Consider the following 23,526-nt stretch of genomic DNA (forward strand, 5'->3'; position numbering starts at 1 on the left):
GACTGAGAGTTGAAGAGCTGCAAGAAAGAAAAGGACCTAGACTGCTTTAAGAGAACAGGAACACTGAAATGTGTTAAGAGAGCGCAATGAAGGAAGCCAGAAAGCTGAACCATTCGGGAAACAGTCTAGAACAGGTATAGCTGGGTGCATTTACCGTATTTTTCGCTCTATAACACGCACCCGACCATAACACGCACGTAGTTTTTAGAGGAGGAAAATCCGTAGGCATGCCACCCGTAGGCATTTCCTCCATAACACGCACAGACATTTCCCCTTACTTTCTAGGAGGAAAAAAGTGAGTGTTATGGTGCAAAAAATACGGTAATTTAAACTGCGCTTATGTGTAGCTACCCAAACTGAAAAATTAGGTGTGCCCCCCATCTGCTTGGGGAAAAATTGGTGCAAGGTCTTCTTATTCATTCCATGCCCAAGTGCCACACTACTCTACCCAGTATAGAAAGAAAGTTGGGCCACTTAAAGTCCAGAAGGTTAATGGCCTGTTTAGTGGAGGTGGTCAGAGAAAAAGAAAGTTACCACCTTAAGTTAACAAGGAGGAGTGGTAGGTTTGGCTGGTTTGCTTGCCTCTCTTCTCTCTCACGGTTCAGCCTACAACCTGAACCACCACAGAGGTTATAGGATATTTATATTTTTGGAATAAATTGAAATCTGCCTCTAACTTCCAGTTTCACCTTCAATTTGGTTACATGCAATTGTAATACCTGTGTTCTTTGTGTTCCAGCAACTGGCAATCCCGACATGTCAGCTTGTCACAAGTTTCACAATAAAGCTTTAGCTGCTCCTTCTTGTGATAAGGACAGAATACAGGTCGCTGACTAGTTACACCAACAGCTTCTGCAAAATTAAATGGGGAAATCAACTTTTGTTGTTGTTGCTAGGATTAGAAGGGACAATTTATTACTACAATTAACCCCACATATATTACTGGAAGGGACGCGGGTGGCGCTGTGGGTTAAACCACAGAGCCTAGGACTTGCCGATCAGAAGGTCGGCGGTTCGAATCCCCGCAATGGGGTGAGCTCCTGCTCCTGCCAACCTAGCAGTTTGAAAGCACATCAAAGTGCAAGTAGATAAATAGGTACCATTCTGGTGGGAAGGTAAACGGCGTTTCCGTGCACTGCTCTGGTTCGCCAGAAGCAGCTTAGTCATGCTGGCCACATGACCCGGAAGCTGTCTGCAGACAAACGCCGGCTCCCTCAGCCAATAAAGCGAGATGAGCACCGCAACCCCAGAGTTGGTCACGATTGGACCTAATGGTCAGGGGTCCCTTTACTTTACCTTATATATACAAGTATCTACAGGCTATAATACACAAGCAGTTCATATAGTCAAACAGACTACCTGGCTGCACCTTAGGGCAAATAGGAAGACCTTTCTATCTCTCTCTCTCTCTGACATCACTCTTTTACACCAGCACTTACTGCTGGACAGGTTTCCCTTTTAAACCGATGGCCTCCAATCAACTGACAGCACATTACTGCTGAGTCTTTCTGACCCAGCACTTCTGTAGAAAGTATTGCAGGCTGGTTGCATCAGCTGGCAAACTCAAGCCTCCAGACTTACTATCTCACACAGTACTCTGTGAATCCTGACACTGAATAGCCTCATTCACATGTCACATTAAATTGTAGTTTAAAACAATGGACATCCCTGGCCCCCAAAATAGTCTTGATCAGGAGATATTTCCCTGAAAACATTTGTGTAGAATATCTGAAGACTGGTACAGATTTTAACCCTGAAGTATACTGAAATAATGAAAATGAGCAAAACTATACATAGAAGAGAATGTGTAAAAAATGCATTAGATAGAAATGAACATTAAGTAAAAGAACTTTTACCTGGAGATACTTCCTCTTTCTGTCTGACTGTATGATCCTTCGTGAATTTCACCCTTTGATGAGCTCGTATGCAGGTCTTACATAACCATTCAACACACTCCACACAAAAACCATTGGCTTCTGCATTGTCTTCACAGCTTGTACAAACCTGGTTTAAGTAGAAATAAAAAGTATGCCTATTGAAACAAATCCGCATATTTGCTTTCAGTGGTATCATTACTAGTAGGAATGGAAATCAGGTGAGGAACAGAAATCAGATTTCTCACCTAAACATATACTTATTTTGTAGGCTTCTTTAACATTGAAATGCTAAAAACCACTGACTTTTGGCTGGAATGTAGCCTACTCTACAAAGGTAAGAATCACATCCATTGCTCTGCTCAGATTTGCCTCTGATCCTGCCTACCACTAGAAGGTTATTCATGAGTGAATGTAGATATTGGGATGAAGAAAGTTCTCCCCCATTCCAAACCTTGTGCCTTCCCACATTGCAATATTCACTATTACCCTTTGATAACTAGATTCTCGCTGTAAGATGCAAATCTTACACATAAAATGTCAAACAACACAAATATTTTACTCCTTCTCCTATACTTTCATTTCCTAGATGGCAACTAGTATTTAAAATATGGCTGCAATAACATTTTCATTTTAAGTATAAGGCATACAGAGAAGACTGACGAGTTGACAGCTTAGGGAATTTGAAAAGCACCAGACACACTCACCTGATTTGACTTCTCCACCGTACTACTAGGAACCTCAGTAGTATCCTTCACAAATATGTTATCGATGATGTGTCTTTCTGCACATTCCTGGCCACAAATTGGGCAACGAACAACACCAACTAGGGAGAAAGAAAAAAATGACATGAATTAATAAGTTTAGAAATAAAAAAGGAACTTACGGTCTGGTATTTCCCCCTTTTTATAACCCCTTTTCAGGTGGATTCTTCATTACATTTATTAATCTACAAATTGAATATGATTTTTCTTTTTGTTTTTGTGCAGGCCATTTATATGATGTCCATTTATATGATGTAGGAAGGCAAATTTTTCAAACAACTTTTATGTTTTAATTCTTCATGCTCCTTGACCAGCTTTATTATGTTGCAGGTATTGACTCATAAAAGAGAAGCAACAAATAACCACACCCGTCTTCAATTAAGGGCCAACAGGAAGACCTTGAAATTCAGCAAACTAAACTTAAGGCTGAGGAAAACCGAAAGTGGACTGTTTAAACTTAACTAATATCTCCATGTCTTATATACTTATTTCTTTCACTTTTGTGAACTAGGAAACATAATATTTTAAAAGCCACAGAAAAAAAGAATAGCTGAAAAGTTTCCACAATACCGTACAGTGAAAGAAATGTTTGTTGTGAAGCAATTAACAATTCATACATGTTAAGACCCCATATTTATATCATATTATATCAATATTTTAATATTTATATTATATTTGTCTCCAGGGATGATCCAGAAGATGGCAATAAGTGTTTCCCAACTCCTTTGCTCTTGAGCTATACTACAGTGCTGCACAGCATTATATTGTGACCTCTATTATTTAACATCTATATGAAGCAGTTGGGAGCAGCTGTCAGTATGCTGATGATACCAATATTCCTCTATAACATCTGAACCAGGAATGACTGAGAATGTCCTGGACCAGTACATGGATGTAGTGGAGTGGTGGGTTGAATGAGGGCTAATCAACTCAGTCTGAATCCTGGCAAGACAGAGGCTCTTTGGATGAGTGATTCTCAAGTCTTGGAAGTTGGTCAGCTGAATTTATTTGCATGTGATTGCACTCTTCTTGAAGGAGGAGGCATATAGTCTAGGCATGTTCCTAGATCCAGTTCTGCCACTGAAGAAACAGGTGTCGTAGGTGACAAGGAGTGCTTTTTACCACCTCTGGTTTGATAAGACAGCTCTAGCAGTTCCTGGATTAGTATAGCTTGACCACAGTTTCCCATGCACCGGTAAACATCAAGGTTGGATTACTGCAAGATTACAATCCAAGGTTGGCTTACCGGCACACGTGTACTTTGAACATGCACAAAACGGCTGTTCCCCGTATACCCTTTTTTAACACAAGTAAAATTTGGCTTCCTGCTTGGCAGGGGGTTGGACTCGATGGCCCTTGTGGTCTCTTCCAACTCTATGATTCTATGACTATAAGGTTTGGCAAACAACTACCTCCATGTACAAGAGTTCCAGAAGACAGTTCCAAAACCCATGGCTCTGTGTGCGCAATTCCACAGAAAAAAAGTGCAGAAGGTGCTATTTCAGAAAATTTCAACTTCCAAAGCATCTCAGCCATTTTACTTTTCAGCCAGCTTCTAGCCTTAATGTTTGAAAATGTGTGAGCAATGTTTGATGAAAACTCATGAGACAGAGGGATAATGGAATAAGATATTAAATAACTGGGGCAGAGATTCAGTATACTGCATCACTCCTTGACACACTTTCTCTGGAAAAACAGAATTATGCAAAATACAAATCATGAAATTTATATAATATACACAGTGCATGGAATTTTGATTGCCTCGGTACAAAACTAAATTAATAAAAAGTTCGCACACAGCAATTTCACAATTTCTAAACAACTCCATTAAAACTGGCACACTTTTTCCTGCACCTGTGGATACATGGCCAGCTTGTCTTGCAGTTCTTTGTGCAAGGGATCCTCAGACAGCTCAGATATCTCGCTTTATCACTACCTGAAGGAGTCTCAAAGTGGCTAACATTCTCCTTTCCCTTCCTCCCTCACAACAAACACTCTGTGAGGTGAGTGGGGCTGAGAGACTTCACAGAAGTGTGACTGGCCCAAGGTCACCCAGCAGCTGCATGTGGAGGAGCGGAGACGCGAACCCGGTTTCCCAGATTACATGACTACCGCTCTTAACCACTACACTACACTGGCTCTGTAAGGTCCCCTTGTTTGCTTTGTGAAAGACCCACAGGCATCTCCTTATCTCCTCCGCTAATTTGAGAGCTAGTAGCAGGTGGAAAATTCTTCTCATGGTCAGATTTTACAGGCAGCTCCCAGCATTTAAGGGAATGATGAAATTTACATTTAGTAATATATATTGTAGTAGGTAAGGGTAGCCAATATGGTGCCCTCCAAATATTGCTGGCTTCCAACTCTTATCAGCGCCAGCCAACAAAATTTAACCAAGTAATATTTAAACCATATTAAGTGCAATAATCTTTTCCCATGATATTTCAGGTCAAATATTTGAGAAGTATTAGGTCAAAAAGATAACAACTGGCAACTTTTTCAGGTTTGTGTACTACATAAAAGTAAAATGAACGTGTAAAATTATACCCCTAGGACATCAAAGAATTATCCAATATAAACTGAAAATTTTCTGGTGCAAATTATCCTAATTTATATGAGTATTTTTCTGAAAACCAGCATCACTAGACAGAACACTCAGAATTCCGAATTATGTAGAGGTCAGTGTTTCCTGGCACTCGACTGAATGTGAATCTTCCTTCCGGGAAGTATGCAGTCAGTTATGTAATAAATCTCTGAATCCAGCCCTATGTAAAGGCAATCCTCAATTTGTGCAGGGTTTCTACTCTGGAGCCTCACACGCATCGGTGGAGTATGCTTAAGTCCCCTCTGCCCTGCCCAGTCCCTTTCCATGACGTGTTTTGATGTTTGGGGCTACTTGCAGGTTAGGCACCTACACCAGGATTTGCCTGTTATTTACCACGTAGCACTTCTTTAGCTGACATTTGTGCAGATTGAGGTTTTTTCTTAAAAATAATACTAAAAGGTAATAATTTGAGTTTAACTTCTTTTGCTTATCAATATTTCTGGCTAAACCATTTACAATGTTTCTTAACTCAGAATTGCTTTCGAAGGACAATAATTTTTGTTCTTTGCATCAGTCATAACCTGGCTCCATTGCATCTCTTGATTATATTATCTACTGAATGTTAATATCAGAATGAGACAAATGTAACAACATCTGTAACAAACATTTGCATTTCTGCCAGGCAATATTGCTTGTCAATTCACCCATTGTTTTCAAACTTACTATTTCTTGTCTGATGATTTGTTTAAAAGGTAGCCCAACCAAATACCACTCATTATATGACATGCTATCGATTTTCATTTTATTTATAGACATCAGGGATGTATTTCTGCATACGCAGAAGAATCTCTGCCCTGTAGGCCAATTTGACCAGTGAAGCCATTTTCTGCAAAAAGTGCCATTTACCTATCAGCTGAATAGTGATCTCAGCTAATAGGTGGGAAGACAGGATTTAATTCTGCATTGGCTGCATGTGCTCCCAGTAGGGAACACAACTGTGCAGCCAAGACAGCAGAATTTAAATCTTCACTCATCAGCTCCCACCTTTAAAGTGGGACCCTTTGTAGGTTTCCCCCTTTTACTTTTAAGTCTCCAATCTTGCTCTAACTTTAAAGGGGGTGGGGGAAGCTCACAAAGGCTTTTGTAAGACTTCACTCCTCCCTTTAACACAGGAGTAAAAGGGACTTTGACAGGTAGGTGGCTACAGCCACCTACCAATCAATCAATCAATCATATGACATCTTAACGACATATGATTGATAAGGTTCTGGCCTGTGGAGCCAAAAACGTTTCCTATCCCTGACACACATGGGTGTCCTTCTGAATATACCTTTAACTGGTTTTTGCAGTGCCATTCAATGGTACAAGGTGCCATTTACCAGAGACTGACATACTGAAATATATTATCATATAATATATTTAATGTTAATGGCTTCTTTTTTATATGTATGAATATAGTTTTCTTTTTCAAGCTGTGTTTTAGTCACCAAAACAGTTATTAAGTGTTAGAGCTATTAGAAGCACAAGATAGCCTATTACTGAATTTACTTGTATCAAACCTTAACATGCCAATTGTATTTTTTGACTTGTCCTATAACATGCATCCCCTTCATGGATCACTGCCTTGCCAGGGCGAAGGGGCTTGAATAACTCAAAAGAAGCAATGAGCTATGCCGTGCAGGGCCACCCAAGATGGATAGGGCATAGTGAAGAGTTTTGACCAAATGTGATCCACCTGGAGCAGGAACCGGCAAGCCACTCCAGTATCCCTGCCAAGAAAACTCCATGGACAAAGACAACAGGCATATAAAAGTTATGACGCTGGAAGATGAGCCCCTCAGGTCAGAAGGCGTCCAACATGCTACTGAGGAAGAGCGGAGGACAAGTACAAGTAGATTCAGAGCTGATGAAGCGGCTGGGCCAAAGCCGAAAGGACGCTCAGTTGTGGATATGCCTGGAAGCGAAAGGAAAGTCCAATGCTGTAAAGAAAAATATTGCATAGGAACCTGGAATGTAAGAACCATGAACCTGGTAAGCTGGATGTGGTCAAAAATGAGATGGCAAGAATAAATATTGACATCCTGGACATCAGTGAACTAAAATGGACGGGAATGGGCGAATTCAGTTCGGATGACCATCATATCTACTACTGTGGGCAAGAATCCTGTAAAAGAAATGGAGTGGCCCCCATAGTCAACAAAACAGTGGCGAAAGCTGTACTGGGATGCAATCTCAAAAATGATAGAATGATCTCGATACGAATCCAAGGCAGACCTTTTAACATCACAGTAACCCAAGTTTATGCACCAACCACTGGTGCTGAAGAAATTGAAATTGACCAATTTTATGAAGACTTACAGCACCTTATAGAAATGACACCAAAGAAGGATGTTCTTCTCATTATAGGGGATTGGAATGCTAAAGTAGGGAGTCAAGAGATAAAAGGAACAACTGGCAAGTTTGGCCTTGGAGTTCAAAACGAAGCAGGGCAAAGGCTAATAGAGTTCTGCCAGGAGAACAAGCTGGTCATCACAAACACTCTTTTCCAACAACACAAGAGACGACTCTACACATGGACATCACCAGATGGGCAGCATCGAAATCAGATTGATTATATTCTCTGCAGCCAAAGATGGAGAAGCTCTATACAGTCAGCAAAACCAAGACCAGGAGCTGACTATGGCTCAGATCATCAGCCTCTTATAGCAAAATTTAAGCTTAAACGGAAGAAAGTAGGAAAAACCACTGGGCCGGTAAGATACAATCTAAGTCAAATCCCTTATGACTACACAGTGGAAGTGAGGAACAGGTTTAAGGATTTAGATTTGGTGGACAGAGTGCCTGAAGAACTATGGATCGAGGCTCGTAACATTATACAGGAGGTAGCAACTAAAACCATCCCAATGAAAAGGAAATGTGAGAAAGCAAAGTGGTTGTCCAAGGAGGCCTTACAAATAGCGGGAGAGAAGGCAAGCAAAATGCGAGGGAGATAGTGAAAGATACAGGAAATTGAATGCAGATTTCCAAAAAATAGCAAGGAGAGACAAGAAGGCCTTCTTAAACGAGCAATGCAAAGAAATAGAGGAAAACAGTAGAATGGGAAAAACCAGAGATCTGTTCAAGAAAATTGGAGATATGAAAGGAACATTTCGTACAAAGATTACCATAATAAAAGACAAAAGTGGAAAGGACCTAACAGAAGCAGAAGACATCAAAAAGAGGTGGCAAGAATACACAGAGGAACTATACCAGAAAGAAATGGATGTTTCGGATACCCCAGGTAGTGTGGTTGCTGATCTTGAGCCAGACATCCTGGAGAGTGAAGTCAAATGGACCTTAGAAAGCACTGCTAATAACAAGGCCAGTGGAAGTGATGATATTCCAGCTGAACTATTTAAAATTTTAAAAGATGATGCTGTTAAGGTGCTAGACTCAATATGCCAGCAAATTTGGAAAACTCAGCAGTGGCCAGAGGATTGGAGAAGATCAGTTTACATACCAATCCCAAAGAAGGGCAGTGCCAAAGAATGCTCCAACTACCGCACAATTGCACTCATTTCACACGCTAACAAGGTTATGCTTTAAAATTCTACAAGGCAGGCTTAAGCAGTATGTGGACCGAGAACTCCCAGAAGTGCAAGCTGGATTTAGAAGAGGCAGAGGAACCAGAGACCAAATTGCAAACATGCGCTGGATTATGGAGAAAGCTAGAGAGTTCCAGAAAGGCATCTACTTCTGCTTCATTGACTATGCAAAAGCCTTTGACTGTGTCGACCACAGCAAACTATGGCAAGTTCTTAAAGAAATGGGAGTGCCTGATCACCTCATCTGTCTCCTGAGAAATCTCTATGTGGGACAAGAAGCTACAGTTAGAACTGGATATGGAACAACTGATTGGTTCAAAATTGGGAAAGGAGTACGACAAGGCTGTATATTGTCTCCCTGCTTATTTAACTTATATGCAGAATTCATCATGCGAAAGGCTGGGCTGGATGAATCCCAAGCCGGAATGAAGATCGCCGGAAGAAATATCAACAACCTCAGATATGCAGATGACACAACCTTGATGGCAGAAAGTGAAGAGGAATTAAAGAACCTTTTAATGAGGGTGAAAGAGGAGAGCACAAAAGATGGTCTGAAGCTCAACATCAAAAAAACGAAGATCATGGCCACTGGGCCCATCACCTCCTGGCAAATAGAAGGGGAAGAAATGGAGGCAGTGAGAGATTTTACTTTCTTGGGTTCCATGATCACTGCAGATGGTGACAGTAGTCACAAAATTAAAAGACACTTGCTCCTTGGGAGAAAGGCGATGGCAAACCTAGACGGCATCTTAAAAAGCAGAGATATCACCTTGCCAACAAAGGTCCGTATAGTTAAAGCCATGGTTTTCCCAGTAGTGATGTATGGAAGTGAAAGCTGGACCATAAAGAAGGCTGATCGCCAAAGAATTGATGCTTTTGAATTATGGTGCTGGAGGAGACTCTTGAGAGTCCCATGGACTGCAAGAAGATCAAACGCATCCATTCTTAAGGAAATCAGCCCTGAGTGGTCACTGGAAGGACAGATTGTGAAGCTGAGGCTCCAATACTTTGGCCACCTAATGAGAAGAGAAGACTCCCTGGAAAAGACCCTAATGTTGGGAAAGATTGAGGGGCTCAAGGAGAAGGGGACAACAGAGGATGAGATGGTTGAACAGTGTTCTCGAAGCCACAAACATGAATCTGACCAAACTGCGGGAGGCAGTGGAAGACAGGAGTGCCTGGCGTGCTCTGGTCCATGGGGTCACGAAGAGTCGGACATGACTAAATGACTAAACAACAACAACAACATAACATGCATATGTTCTAATGGAATAATAAAATATGATTTAACTACTGAGTTTCCTTATACCAAACCTTTACATGACAATTACTGGTGCTATCACTTTAGAATGCTTTAACTTTAACTATAAAACATGTTTTACTTTTTAACTTGATACTTGCAAGTGACAAGTAGGCTTGTGCTTATATATTTTCACTGTGGTACTTTACTAAACAATAAGTTTCCCTATATGTCAACAGTGCTGACCTGCTAACCAATAAGAAAGAGTTTTTCAATGCATTGAAATGAATATTCTCCTATTTTAAAAGAAAGTTCTTGAACACAAACCTGGAAAGCCCGGACCTGTGCCTAGAAATGTGGAGCAGAGTTAAGTATGGATGACTTACGAGCCAGAGAAGAAGTGGTAAGATGCTGGGTGTACCATTTTCTAACAGAAAGAACACCCAGTTACTCCAACTGCAAGTAGCCATGGGACTACAGAGAAGCAAAGTATGACCTTTGCCATCTGCCAGAAGACTATGTTCTGCTGTGTTGAGCAAGCTCAATTAGCTAGGGATGTTGGGAGTTGTAGCCCAACTAGTGATGTTAAATTCTCGAGAATAATTTTCTGGAGAATATTATCGAGAATATTCTTAATTAATGAGAATATTAGAGAATTTTCATTTAAAATAGGAGAATTCATTTAAAATAGGAGAATAGGAGAACTGGTGCTTTCCCCACACAAACCCACTCTTTACCACAATTGGAGTAAATGGCAAACTATGAAACTGATGTTTGCTCTGATTCAGTGATAAAAGACCAGATTTTCCTAAGGAAAGCACCAGGGCCAAAAACACACACCACCACCACCACAACAACAACAACAGAACAAAACAAAACAAAACAAATGCATGGACAGGGAAAGTGAGGACCTGTGCCCAGAAAGCATGGGGCACCAGGTAAGTTTGGATAAGGCCTAAAATAGGCTAAAATAATATATCTTCCCTGTTGCAAGAGTTTGGTAGCTCAAGTGGTAGCTCTAACAATACAAGAAATAAAAGTGGGGGGTTACATATCATATTGCATGTAGCACAGGACATTACAATTACTGCAACAGTCAGAAACATCAGCAAGTGACCTGGAAAAACCATGAGCAATTTTCAAGTGATCTGTGGAGGGGGGGGGGGATGTTTGGTAGTTACTGCTCTAGAAGAACAGTGGAGGGCAAATCAACAAACCATAGAGACTTTCTACAGCTCTTACTTTTATCTACCATAACTATGTTATGAGTGAAGAAAGGCAGATTATTCCTTAACAATTTAATCAAAGAACAACATAAGTAATAGGTTTTGGCTGTGTGTGCATTGCAACAGATGTTAGATAGCACATACCAAGATGCATATGCTACAGGAAGAATCTGGTTTCCTGCTCTTCACCAAGCAATGATTTCCTGCATGGCTCAGGTGAGCTTACTGGCATAATTATGAGCTATGTGCATATAAACCATTCACTTTCTAACAGATAAATGAGTAAACTAACTTGGAATGTACTGATTGCATTGGTGTTGTTATGCCAAGAACCTCTAGCCAGCAGCCCCAAAGCTAGTCCACCAAGCATCCCTATTTGACCTGCAAGACTGTTTTGGTTAAGGAACAGAATTATAGCCATGCAGATCAATCTCTTCCATTCCTTCATTGCATTTTAATTCAGCAGAGCATTGAAGTTGTGGATGAAATTTTCTAACTGTTCTTAAAATTCTGTCACACAGGTCTCAGTTGAGTCAGCATGATAGCACCACATGCTGAATAGCAGTGATTGTTGTTGCTGACATCAATCTGTCTCAACAGACAATGAAGTGTGCCTCTCGGGATGGAGTCAAACCGGTGGAGAATCACAGCACCTGCTGTGGCTTCAAAGACTGTTAACTCGTAACTGCTGCTTTCCACATTTGGCATTACTCTGGTACCTCTGGTTACAAGCTCAATTCATTCCAGAGGTCCGTTCTTAACCTGAAACCGCTCTTAACCTGAAGTACCACTTTAGCCAATGGGGCTTCCCGCTGCCGCCACACCACCAGCACACGATTTCTGTTCTCATCCTGGGGCAAACTTCTTAACCCGAGGTACTACTTCCGGGTTAGCGGAGTCTGCAACTCGAAGTGTTTGTAACCCGAGGTGTTTGTAACCTGAGGTACCACTGCACTTGGCTACAGGAGTCGTACAAGACACATCTAACCATATTAGGGACTGCACTCAAGATTTGCATAGGGTTTACTCCTTAGCCTTTTCTTCTCCTGAAGATGTCCCACAAGACAGAGTACGGAATTTTCCTCAGGGCTTACTCCCAAAGTCTTTCTTGCGAATGAGTATATTGACAAGGCAGTGGAAGTATAGGATCAGCTTTTCTTCTCCCAGGGCTACTTTCCCAGGTTGATAGGCCCCAGCAGCAACCACCTTCTTGACCGTTGGTCACACTACAGTGGTACTTCAGTTTTTGAACAGCTTAGTTCCCGAACTCGGAACCTGAACGCTGCAAACCTGGAAGTAGGTGTTCCGATTTTCGAACTTTGCCTCAGAAGCCGAACATGCTCCTGAGCTTCAGTTTTCCCTGTTGCGCAGTTGAGTCCCCCCCCATCATAATTAAGGCTTTCCCCCTCCCGTTTTTACCCTTAAGCAACAAATTTAAGTTGTCCCTCCTATCGTAATTAAAGCCTTCCATTTCTGATTGCAGTGTTCTGACGTGATATTTGGTGCTTTTGTTTTTGCTGCCTTTTCATTTTTGTGTCTGTGGCTTGTTTTTCATTTTATGATTGATTGATTGATTGACTGTGACATGGCGGAAATGGATAAAAGCCCTCCATCCAAACAATGACTATCATCAGTGCAGGTAAGGGGGAAAAAATTAATTTTTATCATCTACAATACCGTTTTATTAGGGACGCGGTTGGCACTGTGGTCTAAACCACAGAGCCTAGGGCTTGCAGATCAGAAGGTCGGCGGTTCGAATCCCCGCGACGGGGTGAACTCCCATTGCTCGGTCCCAGTTCCTGCCAACCTAGCAGTACGAAAGAATGTCAAAGTGCAAGTAGATAAATAGGTACCACTCCGGCAGGAAGGTAAACGGCGTTTCCGTGCGTTGCTCTGGTTCGCTAGAAGCGGCTTAGTCATGCTGGTCACATGACCCGGAAGCTGTACGCCGGCTCCCTCGGCCAATAAAGCGAGATGAGCGCCGCAACCCCACTATTGTCTGCGACTGGACCTAACAGTCAGGGGTCCCTTTACCTTTTTTACATTGATTATTGCTTTCATTTTATGGACCAATGGTCTTATTAGATAGTAAAATTCATGTTGAATTGCTGTTTTAGGGGTTGTTTTAAAAAGTCTGGAAGGGATTACTCCGTTTTGCATTACTTTCTATGGGAAAGTGCGCCTTGGTTTTGGAACGGATTAAGTTTGAGATCCAAGGTACCACTCTATTGATTCTGCCCACTCAATCTGTCAGGGCCTGTCTTCACATACAGGGGAAGTTCCTAACTCGCTGAGGGTTTGAGACCCAATGGCTACCCTCACCTGGTTTAGCAAACCAGACAAAGCCATTTTCTGTGGTGTGGCCGATGTCACATGCTGACCGCTTCTAGGAGCCACAGGTGAGAGCTGAGAGCAGCGTAGAGACCAAAGGTGGACAAATTACCCCAGGATGAGTACAACGTGTCTCCCACCAGAGGCAGTACTCCTCCCCTAACACCTCATACACCCCAATAACAGTGTTGGGGGCTATGGATTTGTGAAGTCCTTGAAAGTACACAGGAATACACTGAAGCTAAGAGGCAAATTTCCTGTTATAACAAAATAGTCCATGAGGAAATCCCTGCACAAAATATGTAGTTTAAAGTAAAAAATCTAAATGCTGACATAGGGTTACATATATATATAAAGAATACAATATACTGTACAGGCACCCCATGCAATCTTCTTATATCTTGGGCTGGAAAGTATGAAACACTGCTACGTGCACGTGTCATTAAGATCAATGAGGCAAACACTAGGGACTCATTCATAGTTGTTTAACGTGGATAGTAAGCATCTTGTACTTCCATTAATTATCTGTTGTCTATATGATGTTCTCCTAATCACTGCCTTCTCACACTTTCCCCTCCCCTAATCCAGATTTTTCTCATACCTTTTCCTTTTCAGCATATCCCTGGCATTTCTGAAACTGTGGTTTTATTATTGATATTTGTTATAAGCAACCCCGAGCCGAATTTGCACTGAAAGATGCCCTAAAATATTTTAAATAAATAGTAACCTCTAGTCTCACTTTACAAACAATTATCTCAGCTGTACAATACAGATGTGTAACTGCAATTTGCTCGCATTCTTTTTCTATCCGAGTCTCTTCTTGCATACCCTGTTCTTGTACATTTCAGATTGTATGCTTCTTGGAGAAGAACCTGTACAATTTTTGTTCACTGACTTCTGTAAACTCTTGAGCCATGTATAGTGATGTCAGGATAGTAACAATAGTAAAAAATGAAAAAGGAGCTGCAGAAGATTGAAAGTCACAAAAATAGAATGCTAAAAGAGCTATTGCAGAATGAATTATGTTCATTAAAATAACATGTGACCAAAGTATGTAAAAGCCACAACACATTTTAGAATAGGGGTGGCGGGTCCCAGCCCACAAACTGAATTAGTCTCACCTGGCCTCCTCTTGGGACTGCCATTTCAGTCAACACACACCTACCTGCCCTACACCTGGCATTACAGTGGTACCTCTGGTTACGTACTTAATTTGTTCCGGAGGTCCGTTCTTAACCTGAAACTGTTTTTAACCTGAAGCACCACATTAGCTAATGGGGCCTCCTCCTGCCGCCGCACAATTTCTGTTCTCATCCTGAAGCGAAGTTCTTAACCTGAGGTACTATTTCAGGGTTAGCGGAGTCTGTAACCTGAAGTGTATGTAACCTGAAGCATATGTAACCTGAGGTACAACTGTATATCAGCGTCATGCAGCAAAGTAAAAAACGCAGAGTCTTCACAGTACAGTGGTGCCCCACAAGACGAATGCCTCGCAAGATGGAAAACTCGCTAGACGAAAGAGTTTTCCGTTTTGGAGGTGCTTCGCAAAACGAATTTCCTATGGGCTTGCTTCGCAAGACGAAAATGTCTTGCGAGTTCTTGCGGTTTTCCCCCCCTTCCCCCCTTTTTCTAAGCCGCTAAGCCGCTTATCAGCTGATCCGATAAGCCGATAAAAGCGCTAATCCGTCAATGGGCTTGCTTCGCAAGACGAAAAAACCGCTAGACGAAGAGAATCACAGAACGGATTCTTTTCGTCTTGCAAGGCACCACTGTAAATAATAAAACTTTATGGAGGCAATCATACTTCTTTACAAACACATAATGGAGAAGAGCAAAGTAAAACAGATGAAGATTAGACTAGGCTAGAGAGCACACTGAGCCCATTGTATTTACCTTTCCTGGCTCTGAGTGTCTTCCTGTAATTCAGGGGTCAGCAAACTTTTTCAGCAGGGGGCCGGTCCATTGTCCCTCAAACTTTGTGCAGGTCCAGAATATATTTTTAGGGGGAAATGAATTCCTATGCCCCACAAATAACCCAGAGATGCATTTTAAATAAAAGGACACATTCTACTAATGTAAAAACACGCTGATTCCCAGACCGTCCACAGCCGGATTTAGAAGGTGATTGGGCCGGATCCTGGCCCCGGGCCTTAGTTTGCCTACCTGTGCTGTAATTGATACAATATTTGTACAAGGAATAAGTCATCTAGAGGATGAGTCAGAGTGAGTCAGCACTTTTCAGCATTTTCCAACACTTTCTACACTTTACTGCTTCTGCTCTTAAAGACCTTTGTCACATGACAATCAGGTGTGGGGTGATGAAAGAGGGCTTATGATCAGCTGATTGTTGGATCTCCAAAAGTCCCACCTGTTGGAATGAGAGTCACCCACCAACCTGTGCTTTACAATCTCCATACCTCACTCACAGGTCCTCCTTGAATTCCAGCAGAAATAAGCTATGGCTCTCTCCCTGCCTTTCTAGTCTGCAGCTTTTGTACCCAGTTTCTAGCTAATAGCACTCAAACTCAAACTCTGGCCTTTTGTCTTTCTAACAGACAGTTGAGGGAGGAAGGCCCACTTATTTGTCATCTAGCACAGAACCACTTGTTTTGCTCCCCTACTTACTCATACCAAAAGGCCATAACCAGGCAGATCTGGCTATTACAATAATTGAATCTACACTGGATCTAGGAATTAGAAGGGGGGCTCAGGTATACAACCTAGCAGCCCCCAAACTCATAACACGGTTAGGAACTTTTAGAACAAAAAATCCAAACTGGTATACAGTATTTGTGGTTTGGGAAGTGGAACAATGGAAAAAAGAGCTTTCACTCCTTACCATGCAATATAATAATTTTGCTATGGATGAAAAATTATCGGACAGGTCAAAAGCTGAATTACCTTTACAACAGACATAAAAGAGTGAAAAACATGTCACTGGAATAATTGTATATAGCTTTTAAAGTAAGAAAAAGGCATATTATGCTTGAAATTATGTAACGTATGATCCTGACAATATAGGAGGCTCATGGATTTTTTTTAAAAAAGAGATAAATATATAACATGCATAGACTATCCTCAAACACACTCATCACTATTAATGCAAGCCATCTCCCTCAAGCACACAACATACTTACTATGAGCCAAGGGTTAGTGACAAATGCTAGCTATATCTGTCATCCAGACAAAATATGCACACAAATAGCTTTTTTTCCCCAGCAAAAAATGCACCTTCTGTAGAAACTGAGAACTCCAGAGTAGGACAAGAAACTCTCCCTCCAAAAAACAAAAACAAAACAACAAAAAAAAACTACCAAGAAAAGCCTTAGCATGCTGTACCTTACTGAAGTACCAAGAAATAACAAATTGTTACTACCCTGTCATCTTTGTTGAGCAAAATGAGGACCGATGCTACAACTCTAATGCTTTACTTTTGAAGTGCTTATCATCAGCCCCAACATCTTCAGTAGAGGAACGAAATAGAGTAGACAGTTGCCTTTTGGACTATGCTGTTAAGCACAAATATCTGCTTCAGCAAGGATAATAAGGAGCCCAGCCCCTGAACGGGGATTTCTTGGCTCGCATCTATGCTAGCACAGGATGCAGTGTATAAACAATGGGAAGTTGCAGTCCATTATGGTTTCCCTTCCCAAAGGTGGCGTTTTACATCGGATCTCGGCGCCCCACGTTTAAAATCCCACAAGTTTCCTGCACAGCAGCATAAATCCCAGAGCTCTGTGGAGAGGCAGAGAGCCTGTGTCTTCATAGCACTTGCCTCCACAACCTCAAAATGACCACATCTCCCCCCCCCCCGCCACTATTGTTTGCTTTTCGCATGCCAGCTCCCGGGATACTGGATCCTTCGCATGCCTGCTTGTCTTCAAGTCTCTCGACGGCTGCCTCTGCATATTTACGCACCCGCGACGAAGCAGGCTCCCGACTTGGCTACCACAGCTCATGCAGCTACGGAACTCAACTTGAGGTAAGACTCGGCCCAGGAGCCCATTTTGTAAACCCCGGGACTCCTCTTTGAAACGTACGTGGAGAAGAATGCTTCCCCCCCTCCCCTCACTTCCCCACTTCTCCTGCCTCAGGAGTTGGGGGGAAAGGCATGACAAAGAGCGCTATTCCAACCTCAGCGCCACTTTTCGCCAACTGAGCCCTGCCTCGGTTTGTCTTTTCTTCCGCTATCAAGTGCTGAGAGGAATCGCGACAACCGCCCTCTCCCGCCCGCCTTGCTCTGAGGTAACTACGAGCTCTCCTCCTCCTCCTCCTCCTCCTCCTCGCCCCCAGTCGTGACCCGGCCGCCGCGCGGGCTTCCTTACCCGGGTTGCAGTGCAGCGGCGAGGGCGGCGTGGCGACAGGCGACGAGGGGGCCGGGGAAGGCTGAAGCAAAGGCGGCGGCGGAGGCAGCGGCGGGTCTTTGGGGCCGCCGGCTCCCGGCGAAGGCGCGGCGGGAGGCGGCAGCATGAGGTAGCGATGCGGCGGGGGTAGGCAGCGCACGCAGAACGAGTGGAGGCACGGCAGCAGCTTGGGCCGCCGGCTCTGGATGTTCTGGCCACACACCCCGCAAGTGTCCAACAGGTTGAGCCGCGACTCTCCGTCGGCCCGGTCCGCGGGGCCTTGCCGGCTTTCAGCCTCGTTTTCCCCACCCATGGCGACAGGACCGGCCGGGGTGGGCCCTGCTCCCGCCATAGGCTCGTCCATTGTTCGGCGGCGGCGGCGGCGACGGCCACTTCAGGCGCGAAACGCCTCTCTCCCAACGGCCGCTTCTGCTCTCACACACCCGCCCTCCGCCTTCTTACGAGCCGAGCGCCCGCCCCTCAACGGCCGCTGGGAGCAGCGACGTCGGTTGCTCCTTGACCGAACCCGGAGAGGAGGTCGCCAGCGCGCACAGCCGCGCGCGGGCAACGGCTACCGATGCCCCGCCCCCTTCACGCCCCCTCCAGTGACAGGACCGCCGCTTCACGCCACGCCCCCTCTATCGACCCCGTCTAAGCTCCGCCCCTTTCTCCTCGGGGCTCTCGCCGTAGCCGCCTCAGAGCGTCATTTTCCTCCTCAGGTGCCTGGCGACCGTTTGGATTCCAACTGCTATTACGTTTGTATAAACGGTGGGATTGGCAGGCTGTTGTGGGCTTGGTTGAATTCGGGGCGGGGGGGTTCATTTCGGGCCATGGGAGAGAAATAGCAGGCTGGCGGCTTAAAGAGGACGAAAGACGCCTAGAGGAGGAGGACGGGGACGGCTTGTGGTAGGTGGTTGTGGGTCAATTTGGTTTGCTCAGTGGCGTAGCGTGGGTTGTCAGCACCCGGGGCAAGGCAAGTAATTTGCGCCCCCTAACCCGTGGATTTGCGCCCCCTAACCCTAGCCCCCAGATGTTGCGCCCGGTGCGGCCGCCCCCCCTGCACCCCCCACGCTACGCCACTGGGTTTGCTCCTAGGAACCAGCGATGGGGCTGAGTAAAGTACTAGTGAAGTGAGACTGTTTCCACGACCCCCTCCGCCCTAGTGCTTTGCAAGCCCCTCAGAAAGAGCAGGTAAGCACCATCGAAGCAAATGGGCGGGTGGGGGCGGGAAGAGTGAAGGTATTAATTCTTTCCTTTCTGGAGGTACATCGCTGAGGGATACTGAGCTCCCTCCAAGGAGTTCTGCTGGGCAACTGGTGAAAGGGAGAGCCCTGGTGACCAACCTCCTCCCCAGGTCTGCAAACTGGCCAGGACTTCAATGCCAACTCCACCAGAGGTGACGCTTAAGAAAAACCAGGATCTTCTCTCCTCACACCCCACCCTTGAGAAGACTAAACCCAGGAATGGTCCAAGGGAAAACCGGAACATGTCCTGAACTGAGCTTCCTTGAATTAGAAGGAATATCTGCTGTGCTCTCCCAGAAATAAGATGGTGAGCAAAGTGGCTCCTGAACCAGGAGAGAGATGGGAGGAGATGCCAAAGACCGACCACCCTTGTTTTTCTCCAGAGGACAGCTTGCTTCCTCAAGAAAGAGCCGCTTTGCCAGCAGAGCTGATGGAACAAGCTGGGCTTCTCATCTTCCGCTGAGACATGCTACTGGGAAAAGTGCACAATTCGTAGGAAGTTAGTTGGAATAGTAGGGATGAGTGTTTGTTTGGCTGTACCACGATCGAGTGGTTGGTGACCACTCCTATAATGTTTTGCTTTCTGTTTACATGGGTATGGAGGAGTATTACTTGCTGTGTGAGTTGATCGCTTGAACTGTCTGCCCAAAGGCCAAGAAGCAGCAGAGAAAGCAAGAGGCTTCCTTATTCAGAAGTAATAAAAACACATACAGGAATGTAGCCGTTTGGACCAGACAGACAGACTAACATATGTTCTAACCGGGTTAAGGAGAATACCACATTTATCTGAGAAACAAGTGAAACTTCTGTTGCTATGCAGGCCTGCTCTGAAAGAGACTGTATCCACTACCCAATATAACTTTGCAGTGGAAAGATGGACAGTTGCTGGGACAAACTCCTGGCATTGCAGGGGTGTGCTGGTCTAGCAAAAACACTGTAGCAGACCTGTGTTTAAAGCACTGCCATGGAGCTGTATATAATCCTATTTTAAAAAACCTACTACATTACTGGTACCAGTCTGAATATGTAACTGGAGCTTAACAGACCAAAACTTTCCAAGTCCATAAGTTCATGTCTCTGAGGGCAGTAACACTGCCATTAACAAATTGCAAAAAGCTAGTTTCACAACAAACAATTTGGTGGAAAGAATCTTGAAGTGAAGGGGTAGCAAGTAAAATCCACTGCTCAGAATCCTGTTTTTATCTTGAACAAGCTATTTCTAAATAAAAGCATGTATAACCACAACTCACATGAAATGCCTAATTTCCCTTTAGGTCAGGTCACCCCAAAAAAGGAACAAATCTCTTTGATGCTGAAATACCTGAAAATTTTGTTCTCTTTGGAGTAGTAAAAGATAAAAGTTGAAATAAATGGAAACTGGTCATCTTGCTGATCATAGGAAACCTGAATTAAGCAAGGAGGAGATATTCATTTACCAATGTGCCTCTGCATTTTGACAAAGACTTTTACTAGAATACTAAATGGGGAAAGTCATAGTGGTCCATTAATTAGGTGTGACAGGGCAGGGGGAGAAATTGTCTCATTTATTTTGTTCGTTTATGAATCACCTCACATGAAACACCTTAAAGCTATTAACAATAAAGACATCAGTAATAACCATTTCAAATGCAATACAGATACACTGGAGTAAGAATCTCTGCTTCAAATGCTTGTTGAAAAAAGGTTATATGGAGGAAATAATTGGGGGGGCATACAGCCTTTGCTCAGCTACTTGAAACTGACTAAGTTCATGTCAATTTCATTTTTAATAGTTTTTTATTTTATAAATACAACAAAAAGGAATTCCCATTATCCCTGACCACTGGTCCTGTTAGCTAGGGATCATGGGAGTTGTAGTCCCAAAACATCTGGAGGGCCAAGTTTGTATGCCTGTTTAGAACTTCTTGTAGTTGTTTAGTCGTGTCTGACTCTTCGTGACCCCATGGACCAGAGCATGCCAGGCTCTCCTGTCTTCTGCCGCCTCCTGCAGTTTGATCAAACTCATGCTGGTAGCTTCGAGAACACTGTCCAACCATCTCGTCCTCTGTCGTCCCCTTCTCCTTGTGCCCTCAAACTTTCCCAACATCAGGGCCTTTTCCAGGGAGTCTTTTCATGAGGTGGCCAAAGTATTGGAGCCTCAGCTTCACAATCTGTCCTTCCAGTGAGCACTCGGGGCTGATTTCCTTAAGAATGGATAGGTTTGATCTTCTTGCAGTCCATGGGACTCTCAAGAGTCTCCTCCAGCACTATAATTCAAAAGCATCAATTCTTCGGTGATCAGCCTTCTTTATGCTCTCACTTCCATTCATCACTACTGGGAAAACCATAGCTTTAACTATACAGACCTTTGTTGGCAAGGTGATGCCAACTTCTAGACTAGTATAAATGTGAAAACAGAAATAATGGAAAGTTTTATTGTTTATCTGGATGTTAAATACTAATTAATGTATTAGTTAAATACTAATTAATGTATTGACCAAAGGCTGTTGACTTTTCAGCTTAACCTGTACTCAAATATGAATGACCTGTGTTCCCAAATATGAACACTGTGCTTTGTGTGTAATTATAGTTGGCAAGAACTAATGTTGGCATGAATTCATATCAAAAGTTGAATAGTTTGGTATAGTTCTGCTTATTGCTGAGACATCATATGTCAGGGTGGTTTTTTTAATGGGTGTAGAACATACAGTTTCTGAGTAGTTAGCTAGATTTTGTCTTTGTTATGGCAGATGTGCACCTGTTTGTGAATTAACTCTGCTGAGTCTGTAAAGAGCCAAGGTCACAGATCTGAGATATATCTGGACCTCTAAGCTGGAGTTCTTCATTTGTCTTTCATCGCTCTTCAGTTATGAAGTTTTTCACCATCACAGGGGATCCAGTGATGCTGTAACTATGTTCTTAATTTACTGAGGTTCAACAGCTTATTACTGATGAGCTTTGCTGCCTGCATGTGTTTCTGTTTGGACACAGCACTGAATTTCTTCTCCTACTGCACATGTGTGGGCACTCTGCTGCTTATTTTTCATGTGCATGCACTGGAAGTGCTTACCCAGGCATGGAGCCAGGTTGGTGACTGGATTTTGCACCAGCCCTGGCATGGTAGCAAAAGGTAAATAACACTTAATATAGCAATAAAAGACATTAAGAATGTTAGTAAGGTAATTCAATGCATACAGGAATACATATATTCATATTTGGAAAGTATTAGTTAGCTTGAACATGGTTATAGCATAAAGCTGCATAGATCCAAGATCTATGTTGGATTAGGTTAACGATTAACCATTGTGTGATCTGCTTTTGTTTGTTGTTACTGACCAAAGGTTAGTTTATTGTACTAGTATGACTTGTAGGATGTTCCGATATGGAGATGTTGTCATGGCTGATGTGGAATGGACAACATGGAACTAGTTATGTACTTAGCATGATATAAGCTGTATGTAAAAGAGTATAAAAGGCTCCGTGAAACCTGTGATCAGTACAGTACTTATAGGACTGTCCTTTACTGCAATAAAGTTAATAAAGGGTATTGTCTTGCTGGAATCCTTGGTTGCATTTCTTATTGAATTTCCTACCAGAAATGAACTGGACAGGGTTAATTTAACACAAGCAATTGTGGTCCACTATGCATCACACTAACTTGAAACCCACTGGGTGACCTTGGGTCAGTCTAGCCCTGTCAAACAAAGGAATCATTGCCAGACCTGTCCTACAACACTCCAGGCTTATAATATTGGCAAATAATGTTCTAGCACCCAGCATAATCACTCCTGCAGTAAACACCCCCTGTGACGAAAAAGTTGGTTTTGCTGGACCAGTTGGATCAAAATGTTTGTTTTTTCCTTGTTTTCCTTACCATCAAATGGTTAATGAATGGCAGCCTCTGATTGGCTGTGGTTCCAGGAGGGAGAGTTTAAAAGGAGGGGATTTGAGAGAGGAGGGAGAGGGTTGGTTGAAGTGGGTTGGAATAGAGGTTGGAGAGGTCAAGAGATAGGTAGGGAGACAAGTTAGGAGACAGGTTGAGGTAGAAGTGTAGCCTTATTGGACCCTACCAATTGGTAGGGTGTGCGTTGCTCCCGGACGGGAGGAAGGAAGTCAAATGACACCGAGGGTTGGTTCAGAGAAAGAGTTTATTCTGCTCTCCGGATAGCAGAAAGCACTTGCGTGGTCAGCTCACAGCAAGTCCAAAGATATGAGAAATTTCATGCAGTATATATATCTTCCAGGCACCCTCTCCCTGCTTCCCCAGGAATTCAAGCACGTCAGCTTATACACGTAAGTTGACATCCATGACCATAAACAGTTATTCCTGTTCCGGCACTCTTGACCATAAAAGGTTGTTCCTGTTCCTATACTCTTATCTTGGGGTAGGAGGTCACCA

At 43.4% G+C, this 23,526-nt stretch overlaps 1 protein-coding gene and 1 long non-coding RNA gene across 3 annotated transcripts in view; one reads left to right on the forward strand and one right to left on the reverse strand.

Annotated features, from left to right (window-relative positions):
* TRIM24 (tripartite motif containing 24) overlaps positions 1-18,330 on the reverse strand; it is a 41,623-nt gene extending 23,293 nt beyond the window's left edge. For both annotated transcript variants that reach the window (XM_082240438.1, XM_082240437.1), the window contains exons 1-4: positions 17,887-18,330; positions 2,582-2,700; positions 1,857-2,004; positions 720-852 (exon numbers count right to left, since the gene is read on the reverse strand). In XM_082240438.1, coding sequence (XP_082096564.1) covers positions 720-852; positions 1,857-2,004; positions 2,582-2,700; positions 17,887-18,268 — 782 coding nt within the window. In that variant the 5' untranslated portion in view covers positions 18,269-18,330. The remainder of the gene's footprint in view (positions 1-719; positions 853-1,856; positions 2,005-2,581; positions 2,701-17,886) is intronic.
* A 243-nt stretch (positions 18,331-18,573) lies between these two features.
* LOC309542106 lies at positions 18,574-22,688 on the forward strand. Its single transcript, XR_014224069.1, has 2 exons — positions 18,574-18,810; positions 21,878-22,688. It is a non-coding gene; the product is annotated as an uncharacterized lncRNA (long non-coding RNA).
* The last annotated feature ends 838 nt before the right edge of the window (positions 22,689-23,526 follow it).

The sequence above is a fragment of the Podarcis vaucheri genome (assembly GCF_965113315.1).
Source record: "Podarcis vaucheri genome assembly, chromosome: 10".
NCBI classification, from domain to species: domain Eukaryota; kingdom Metazoa; phylum Chordata; class Lepidosauria; order Squamata; family Lacertidae; genus Podarcis; species Podarcis vaucheri.